Raw genomic sequence first — 9,252 nt, forward strand, 5'->3', positions numbered from 1 at the left:
CTGCAGTGGGGTCAGGGCCACCTTACTGGCAGCTGGTGGCAGGAAGCGGGCAGTGTCTGTTACAGTTCATTCCCGAATCACTCCCTGCAGCACCACTTCTTCCAAGAGCCAGTAGCTGTGACTGCCTTGTTTTCAGCAGATTGACTGCTTGTCTCTCCCCACCAGTTCATCCACACTTTGGAAATCCAGCGCACTTTCTCTCCAAGAGACCGGGCCTATGTGGCATCGTTGCTTACCGTGTCGCTGCATGGGAAGCTGGAGTACTTCACTGACATCCTCAAAACACTTCTGAATGACCTTGTAGAGCAGTATGTGGCCAAGAATCCCAAGCTGATGCTGCGGAGGTGAGTGAACCAGCCATGGTCCCACTGCAAGCTACCCAAGGGAACAGAGCCTTTCTGCCCAGCTGGCAAGCTCTGAAACTCCTGTGAGTAGGATAACATCACGGCACGAGCTGCAGCTCTAAGACCAGTGTGTGTCCAGACAACATGCATCAAACGGGAGGAACCAGTAACAATGATGCCCCTCTCTCCAGTCCTTACAATTGGCAAGGGAGTATAGCAGGAAAGGTGTGAAAAGAGTAGGAAGCTGGAGTTGCCCACCCCAAATTCCTCTTCTTTTGAAGCTGCTGTACATTAATTCTCTCCTTGTGTTCAGGTACAAGGGCTTTGCCAAGTTTGCTAATCTCACTTTGCTGATTAGAGGTCCCTGCGCTCACAGTTTGGAAGCTAAACTGAAATTTGTCCTGTGTTCGGATCCCCATTAGCCTCTTATCTGGTCCATCCTTCTGATCTGAACAAATTTCCCTTGTTTGAGACCTACCAGAGGCTTTCCTCTGTCCCCTGCTTGCTTGTCTCTCTACTTCTGTAATTTGGTGCCTCCTTCAGGCTGAAAAGTGCCTCAAATAAGTGGTAGCAAAAGCACTAACCTTACTGGTCTCTGAAGTCTTTTTTTGTTTTGTTTTTGTTTTTTTTCCCCTTTGATTCGGTATCACTGTTTAACGTGTTTTCTCAAGGGGAGTGATCTTTATCTCCAAACCCCTCCCTGCTCTGCACCATATTCCTGTGACCAACCTCATGCTCTCTTTCAGGACAGAAACGGTGGTAGAGAAGCTGTTAACCAACTGGATGTCCATCTGCCTGTACGCATTTGTGAGGGTGAGCTCTTTGTCCCTTTGGGCTGTAGAGGGGCCAAAAGAGGGGAGGCAGCACAGCTTTGCTTTGTGCCTCACTCGTGGCTGAAATAGTGCCTGAGTCATCCTGTATGTCAGGGTGGGAAATGGGAGAGCTGTGCTGTTCACTGGGGACAGGGATGCTTAAATCAGCATTAAAACTACTCATTGTCTCCAGGATGTCTCGCCAGATCATGGAGGGCTCAGCATAGCTCCTTTATCTTGAGACATGCTGGCCATAGGCTGGTCTGTGCATGGGGAGGACAGATTCTGATCTAATCTCTTTCCTGGAGAGGTGATGGCAAGGAGAGTCTCTAAGATTAGTGACACAGAGGCAGAGCAATGCCTTGGTTTGTGCATCCACCTGGTAGTTGGCCCACGCAGTCTCCCTGCACATGGAGCAGGAGCTGTTGTTGGCAGAGGCTCTGTCTTTGCCTGCCGTGGCTTGGCTGCTGTATCCTCAGTCCTGCTCCTCCTCTGCTTGGGTGTCTGTGTTTCCAAGTCGTTGGGCTCTGCTGGGAGGAACAAGCTGAATTTCTCTCAGGTGAAACTCCTTCCTTTCTGTGCCAGGATTCTGTTGGGGAGCCCCTTTACATGCTGTTTCGAGGAATCAAGCACCAGGTGGACAAAGGGCCAGTTGACTGGGTGACAGGAAAAGCCAAATATACCCTGAATGACAACCGCCTCTTGAGAGAGGACCTGGAGTACCGGACTCTGGTAAGCGCCAAATCTTTCGTTCCCTCTGGGCTCTCTGGTGCACAGGGCTGAATGTCCTTGCTCCTGTTATTGAGGCAGAAGTGCAGCGTCCCGCCGCTGTCTCCTGGGAGCCAGGTTTATCCCAGCAGCACAATTCCATAGATGAACAAGAGCTTTGCTAAATCAGGCACTTTTGCCCTAGGCTGATAGGAGCCATAGCCACAGTAATCTGGTGTATGTGCTGTGCTCTCTTCTGGAAATAAGGGGATGAAATTGCTGATGGCACATGGAAGTCTCTCCTCAACACTGTTGAACTGGCTTCCAGCTCTTGACATGAGACTGGGAACAGGGTGTTTAACATCTGTGATGTTGTCTTTTCTGAAACTCTTCCAGTGAAAGGACAAGCTATTAACTTGCCTTAATGCCAACCATCAAAGGTGTAAATGTGTCAGATGTAATCTTATCAGCTGAGTAGCTGTGACCTTTTCTTTTCTTCCCCAGACCTTAAATGCTTTGACGCAAGCAGGAGTTGCTGCAGCAGGGGCAGAGGACTCCCAAGGGATTTCAGCAAAAGTGCTAGACTGTGACACCATAACACAGGTGAAGGAGAAAATCCTGGATCAGATCTACAAAGGGACGCCATACTGTCACCGACCAGACCCAGACACCCTGGACCTTGGTGAGCAGAACTGCTTGGTGCCAAAACTCAGTGAGGAAGTGGAAGAGTGGTTGTCTGCTGTCTGTGCAGCACCCTGCCATGCACGTTTGTCATTCTCTGCTGAGTGTGCAGAGTCACTGACCAAGGATCTTGTGCTCTGGCCATACCCTACAGGGCATGATGCAGGAAAGAGGCTAATGGCAAGAGGCAGGGGTGGGAAAGAAGCAGCTGGGTCCAGCCCCTTCCATTTCATGGTGTTCTTTGCCAGACTTGGACCATGGCAATGGCTTGGGCAAGGGGAAGTAGGAAAAACAACATGGAGAACGTGTAGGAGGGGAGGACAACTTAAATGCAGCACAGAGACGCTATAGTCATAGACTGGCTCTTCCTGCAAGTAAAGTCAATGGCAGCGTCTCAGTAATGCGTGTCAGGGAGGATTTTTCCCACAGTGGATAATGAAAGGTAGGACTAACATTGTGAGGGGAAACCACTCGTTTTTCCATCTTCTTCCTTTGGCTGTTGCTGAATAGTGGTGACATTTATAGATGAGTGGGTACTGGGGGAATAGTAGATAGTAAGGACTATGGGTGCATGTTTACAGTTTTAATCACCTAGTTGAAGAGTCACCAGCTGACAGAATTTGTAGGAACTGGGCGAGTGGAACCTGGGAGGCCATGAGGCCACCTGCCCCTGCGCTCAGAGACACTGTCCTGCGACTGCAGGACTCAGCGTTGTTGCAGGCACTTGCTGAGGTTATGTTGTCTGTGAAATAGCATGGGTAAAGGTTGACGACCATCAGTGGATGTGTAACAAGGTCAACCAAGATGAAGCACAGCAGACTTCAGAGATGCCTCAAAGTAACAGTTTATCTCTTCATTTTCTGTGTTTTAATGGCTGTAGAGTGGAGATCAGGGCTGGCAGGTCATCTGATACTGTCCGATGAGGATGTGACATCTGTTGTTCAAGGAACTTGGAAACGCCTGAACACGCTTCAGCATTACAAGGTCAGAACTCAGTCTACCGTTGCCTTGCCTCTCCTCATCTTCTACACACTGCTATGCTCTATTTGTGGCTCTGGCCTCCTGGTGAATCACTGTCAAAAGACTGGAGCTTTCTTGCAGCAGTATATTCAATTTAAGTCAGTGCTGTGGCCTGCACTCTGACTTCAACAAGCATAGCCCCCTCCTTAACCCATACTGAGATGTGGGCAAGTGTAGAGCTTGGAAGGAGACACACAAGTTCATTCCTGGTGGCTGTTGCAATGAAGGTGATGCTGCTGGATCTGCTAATGTTCCAGTCCAAATCAGTAGGTGATGCGAAGTAGCTTCTAGGAGTGGAAAGAGGGGTTTTTTTAACTACCTTGCAGTGCATCATACCTTGCTGCAACATGTTCTAGATGTTAATACTCAGAGACTGAGGTCATTCACATCTTCATTGTACTCTGCACATCATTTTTCTAATTGATACAAACAAGATTCTCCCACCATCAGGAAAGACAGTGATGATGCATCAAAATCCCTGTTTCTGTCCCTAATTCTAGTAATGGTACAGTCTGGTTTGGTCTACAACCACCTGCCTGTTATGCTGATGAGAAATGTATCATTTGTTTAAATGTTGATTTTTTTGCTTGTGTGCAGGTGCCTGATGGAGCAACAGTAGCACTGGTCCCACGCCTGACCAAGCACATCCATAGGGAGAATCAGGATTACATCCCAGGAGAGAGTGAGTTTGTCCTGTTCTCATAAAATGATTTTATAGCACTTGCCAGTTAGTGAGACAAGTCTCTCGCCATAGCCCCAGCTTTATGCTGCTATAGAAGGCTGATACGTGATTTGGACCCTCGTAGGAGTGTCAGGAAACTGAAAGCTTGGGCAGGTGAGATGAGAGAAAAGCAAGAGAGTGTAAGAGCAGAGGGAAGCCAGGCTGGGCATGAAAATGCAGGATAAGCACAATTTTCTAGGGCTGAGTGCAGTCTGCAACTTGTAGGACTCTTAATAGCCTCAGGTGCTGAGCATGGCCCGAGGGTGGTGATGGGATGCCAGATGTCACCTTACTGCCTGGCAGAGCGAACAGCTCCGTGGATACTCCTGATACTCCTTGAAGGTTTTGGGTGGACAAAGGCAACCTGCTGTAGTGCTAATAACAGTTGTACTCTGTGCAGAAGGCTGGATGGAGGCCTCCAGAGGTTCCTTCCTATTTGTGTTTCTGTTGTACTGTGAAATCATGCTTCTTTGGGGCTCACCTGGCCAAGCTCTACTGTGACAGAACTGATGCTCATCTGTAAACAATTGCTTGTTTTAGAAACACCAATGCTGGAAGATGCAGATGAAGGTGGGATCAAACTTTGGCACCTGGTAAAACCAACAGAAGAGCCAGAGCTTCCCAAGCATCGGCGTGGGAGCTTAAGAGATCGGGAGCGAGCCAAGGCAATCCCGGAGATCTATCTGACACGTCTACTCTCAATGAAGGTGAGAAGCAGCACAGATTGTGTCGTGCTTGGGATCTTGCCTTCCTTCGTATCCCCCCACAGGTTGCAGGGATGTGTGTGAAGATGAAGAGCCCCTTTGCCTGGTTTGATGCACGTGCTGGTTGTTTCCCCTCCAATCCCAGCACTGCAGTGCCAAACTTCTGCTCCTACTATTGGGTTAAGTTTTGCAGAGCCTCTAGGAGAGTGAGAAATGGTTTTATCCCTGTGTCCACCCCATGTTTGTCCTTGTGTGTCCCACAGAAAAAAGCAGGTTCCTTGTGTTTTGCAGCAGTTTCTTTGGCAGCAGTGTCTGCTGGGCTGCCATGTCTGCTCACCTTCTGCCTCACCCAGGGCCGAGAAGATAGGCCTGACCTGTTACCTGCTGCAGCAAGCTGATGCTAATAGTACACACCAGCTGTATACAGATTCAGCTGCAGTCATAAATCAGGCATAGCGCCTGCTCACGTTCTCCTTTTTGCTTTATTCCGTGACATTGTTAAAAAATTGACCCAGGAAAACTTGTTCTCCTCTGTCCTCAAGAAAGGATCAACTTTTGGCATCCAGGTTCCCCAGCAGTGCCCTGCTTGCAGTAGTACCGTTCCCCAAGGGACAGCCCAGGCACTTTGCCAGACAGTGCCTGTGTTCTTCCCACACTTGCTGAACTTCCTCTTGCTGCTGAGGAAAGCCCTTCTTGTTCCTGTCCAGCTGAGTGCAGCCGCTGGCAGCCAGCAGCCCCCCCACTAGGCAGTCTCTACGGTTCGGTGCCACCCCACTGTGCTGTGAGCTCTCTCCCCTGTAGCAACCCTGGTCACGTGCAGTGGCTCCAAGTACATCTGACCCCCCAATGCGTTCTGCTTTGTTCGTGAGCTTCTCCCTGGCCTCTGTTCCAGAAACCACTGGGGCCTCCTTTCCTGCTGCTCCGTGCAGTGGAGAGGAGTAGCTGTGGGCCAACGAGCAGAAGTTGCTGAGTAGAAGAGGGTAACCTCGTGTCTGCGCGAGGCCTGGGCTCTCCGCTCTCCTCTGCCTGTGCTGACTCTGTCCTGCTCGGCTCTCCACAGGGCACTCTGCAGAAGTTTGTGGATGACTTGTTCCAGGTGATCCTCAGTACCAACCGCCCCGTCCCTCTGGCAGTCAAATATTTCTTCGACCTGTTGGATGAGCAGGCGATGCACTATGGGATCGCAGACCCTGAGACCATCCATATCTGGAAGACAAACAGGTATGGCATTCCTGTGGGCCCTGGAGGAGGCACTGCTGGGCTGTCCAGAGCTGATCACTTGCAGAGTGACAGCCACCTTTGCCTACTGAGGAGGAGCAAAATGGGAGTGCAAGGCAGCAGAGCATGGTGTGAAAAGCTGGTTTTGCTCGGAGGGCAAAGCTGGGAGATGCAGAAATGTGCAGAATATCTTTCAGCACCATAGCTGCCTACTTGCTGATAGCCTGTTGCGCTTCTGTCTTCTCTGCAGCTTGCCCCTGCGGTTCTGGATCAACATCATCAAGAATCCCCAGTTTGTTTTTGATGTGCAGACGTCAGATAACGTGGATGCTGTGCTCCTGGTCATTGCGCAGACCTTCATGGACTCCTGTACAATAGCTGACCATAAGTTAGGGCGGGTAAGTACAGGGGGAGAAAGGAGCATGGTTGGCACAGATAGTTGAGCAGTGCTGTCCCAGGAAGGTAATAACATTTACGTAGCACCGCTGTGACAATGGGCCAGGCCTATCCTTGCTCCCATGTGCCACTGGAGCATCGGAGAGTGGTGGGGACTCCTGTGAAGAGAGGAGGGAGGAGCTGACTTTGTTTAGCATACAGAAGAAGTTGTTGAGGGGTGCTCTTTATTTACAGCTTACAGCTACTTAGGGGACAGAGCTAAACCCTAGCTGGCTGTGGCAGACAGCATAAGTCACAGGATTCACCTTGAGAGGTTCAGGTTGGCCATTAGAAAACCTTTTTACCACCACTACTCGCCCTGTGCCGAGAGTGGAACAGTCTTGCACAGGTCACCAGAGATGGGATGGGTGGATCTCTGGAGGATTTCAGGAATCAGCTATGCAAAGCCATAGCCAATGTGACCTCACACTGGTGATCACCCAGCTCCAAGTGGAAAGCTGGACTAGGGATCCCTTCACCAACACATCTCATGCTTTCTCAGACACATTACTAGAAGGGAGCCTGGTATTTGAAGTGCCCCTCCATGCAGAGGAGAAAAATTCATGAATGAATGACAGAAAATAGCAGTGATGGTGTTACCCGCTAAGGTTAGTTCACAGCATGGTGAAGGAGCTTTTGGTAATCAATTCTGGTTTTGGATGTTCAAGGATTCTCCAATCAATAAGCTGCTCTATGCCCGGGACATTCCTCGCTACAAGCAGATGGTGGAAAGGTAAGCAATGAACACGAGGAGTCGTAGTGTAAGCAGTGAGGAGGCGGCTAGGGGGACAATACACTAATTGCCTGTGTACCACTGTGTAGGTATTACGCGGACATTCGTCAGACCATCTCTGCCAGTGACCAGGAGATGAACTCTGCCCTGGCTGAGCTATCACGGGTAAATAAAATTATTTCAGAAGTCACCCTAGCCCCTCACCTGTGCATCTAAGAGAAAGTAATGCAAGGATGAGATATTGCAGCTGTGTGTGCAGTTGTGGCACCACCAGGAGGGCAAGGGTCTGCCCCGCTAGCACTGAAAAGAAACATGTAGTCAAGGATTTAGAGCAAGGAGTACAAGTGATTTTTCCTTCCCTAAGAACTAGTGGTGAATTCCTTTTCCTGTTGCTTTGTGCAACAGGCACATTTCCTATTGAGTTGTGAGGACACAGAACTTAGAAGAACAATTGTTTGGTGTCTCATGGTTTTGTCTAACTTCCTCTCTTATTCAGAATTACTCAGGTGACCTCAATTCCCTGGTGGCTCTACATGAATTGTACAAATACATCAATAAGTACTATGACCAGGTGAGTGTGTGTTTTCAGCAGGTACAAACGTGCCCTTCTCCTTTTACCATCCACCCAAAAAACCTCCAAAAATTAATAACTGAAGAGCAGCCAGACTATTACAACACTGTGTATTGTTTCATTGGCATGCATAACTTCCATGTCATAAGTTTGCTTTATTCTTATCAAAGAGAAAGGGAGGAAATCGCAAAAGAGGACTTATCTCTAAATTGGAGGCTGTTGGGATTTCACGTACACTTCCGTTTTTGATGCCGATATCCAAATACTCTACTTAAAATGAGATGCAATTAGTTCAGATTCATTTACTAAAGATATCATTTTAATGCAAAAAGTTTAGCATTCTTTTTACACTATAAAGTTTATAAGTTATTAGGACGAATCTAGAATACTTATTTTGTGGCTAATTTGAGATGAATTACTACATACCCACTCTAGTCTTGAGCACGCTGGATTCTAGCTCGGGGCTCTCCACTGTGCATGGCGTTGTGTGCTGGAGAAAGGCTGTCCATGAGCTCTGTCTCATTGCAGATCATTACTGCCTTGGAAGAAGACCCAACGGCACAGAAGATGCAGCTTGGATATAGACTACAACAGATTGCGGCAGCTGTGGAGAATAAAGTCACGGATTTGTGACAGGCGCAGACAGACTGCTCTCCCCTGGCTGAGCAGGGACACTGCTCGTCCTAGCTATACACAGGCTGTCCTGCTGCCATTGGAACCAGACTCTCCAAGGAACCCACGGGTGACATGAACAGGGATGGCCAAGGCAGTACAAAGTACAAGCATCCTTGCATCTCAGAGAATATTTTTTTACAGGTTTTTCTTTTTAAAAGCAAAACAAAACACACACACACAAAAAAAAAAAAAATCACCCAAACTTTAGGTTTCCTCTGGCAGACTGTCAGGGAGACCACGCAGCTCCTTCCTACAGATGTGAATGTGCCAAGTTTCCAAACAATGTTGTTGAAGAGCCAGGTGACAACACTGAGCACCATGTCTGTGGAGTCCTTGGCCTTGCACGGGTGCCCTTGCCAGTGCTGGGAGACTCCCCTGCTGCAGCCGGTCACTTCAGTGGGGACGCAGGAAGTTTTCCCCAGGCCGACAGCTGTGCTAACCTCTGTCCCTGGCCAGCAAGCACTCCTGCAGTATTCCACCCGAGAAACCTCCTTGCAGCAACGTCCCCGCTGGTTCTGGATGTTGGATGTAGAAGGGAGAGCGTCTGATGGCGAAGGTCTCTTGCTCCCCAGTGTTCTGGTCTCTGACAGCTCGTGCGCAACACCTGCTTGGACGCTCACCAGCATGCGC

At 49.1% G+C, this 9,252-nt stretch overlaps 1 protein-coding gene across 4 annotated transcripts in view; it reads left to right on the forward strand.

Annotated features, from left to right (window-relative positions):
- Positions 1-8,815, forward strand: part of PLXNB1 (plexin B1) — a 76,424-nt gene extending 67,609 nt beyond the window's left edge. For all 4 annotated transcript variants that reach the window (XM_075762170.1, XM_075762168.1, XM_075762169.1 and 1 more), the window contains 13 exons: positions 166-344; positions 1,091-1,157; positions 1,742-1,888; positions 2,369-2,546; positions 3,426-3,529; positions 4,163-4,247; positions 4,827-4,993; positions 6,051-6,211; positions 6,459-6,606; positions 7,312-7,376; positions 7,466-7,541; positions 7,873-7,947; positions 8,476-8,815. In XM_075762170.1, coding sequence (XP_075618285.1) covers positions 166-344; positions 1,091-1,157; positions 1,742-1,888; positions 2,369-2,546; positions 3,426-3,529; positions 4,163-4,247; positions 4,827-4,993; positions 6,051-6,211; positions 6,459-6,606; positions 7,312-7,376; positions 7,466-7,541; positions 7,873-7,947; positions 8,476-8,580 — 1,557 coding nt within the window. In that variant the 3' untranslated portion in view covers positions 8,581-8,815. The remainder of the gene's footprint in view (positions 1-165; positions 345-1,090; positions 1,158-1,741; positions 1,889-2,368; positions 2,547-3,425; positions 3,530-4,162; positions 4,248-4,826; positions 4,994-6,050; positions 6,212-6,458; positions 6,607-7,311; positions 7,377-7,465; positions 7,542-7,872; positions 7,948-8,475) is intronic.
- The last annotated feature ends 437 nt before the right edge of the window (positions 8,816-9,252 follow it).

Source organism: Balearica regulorum, chromosome 10 (genome assembly GCF_011004875.1).
Source record: "Balearica regulorum gibbericeps isolate bBalReg1 chromosome 10, bBalReg1.pri, whole genome shotgun sequence".
NCBI lineage: Eukaryota > Metazoa > Chordata > Aves > Gruiformes > Gruidae > Balearica > Balearica regulorum.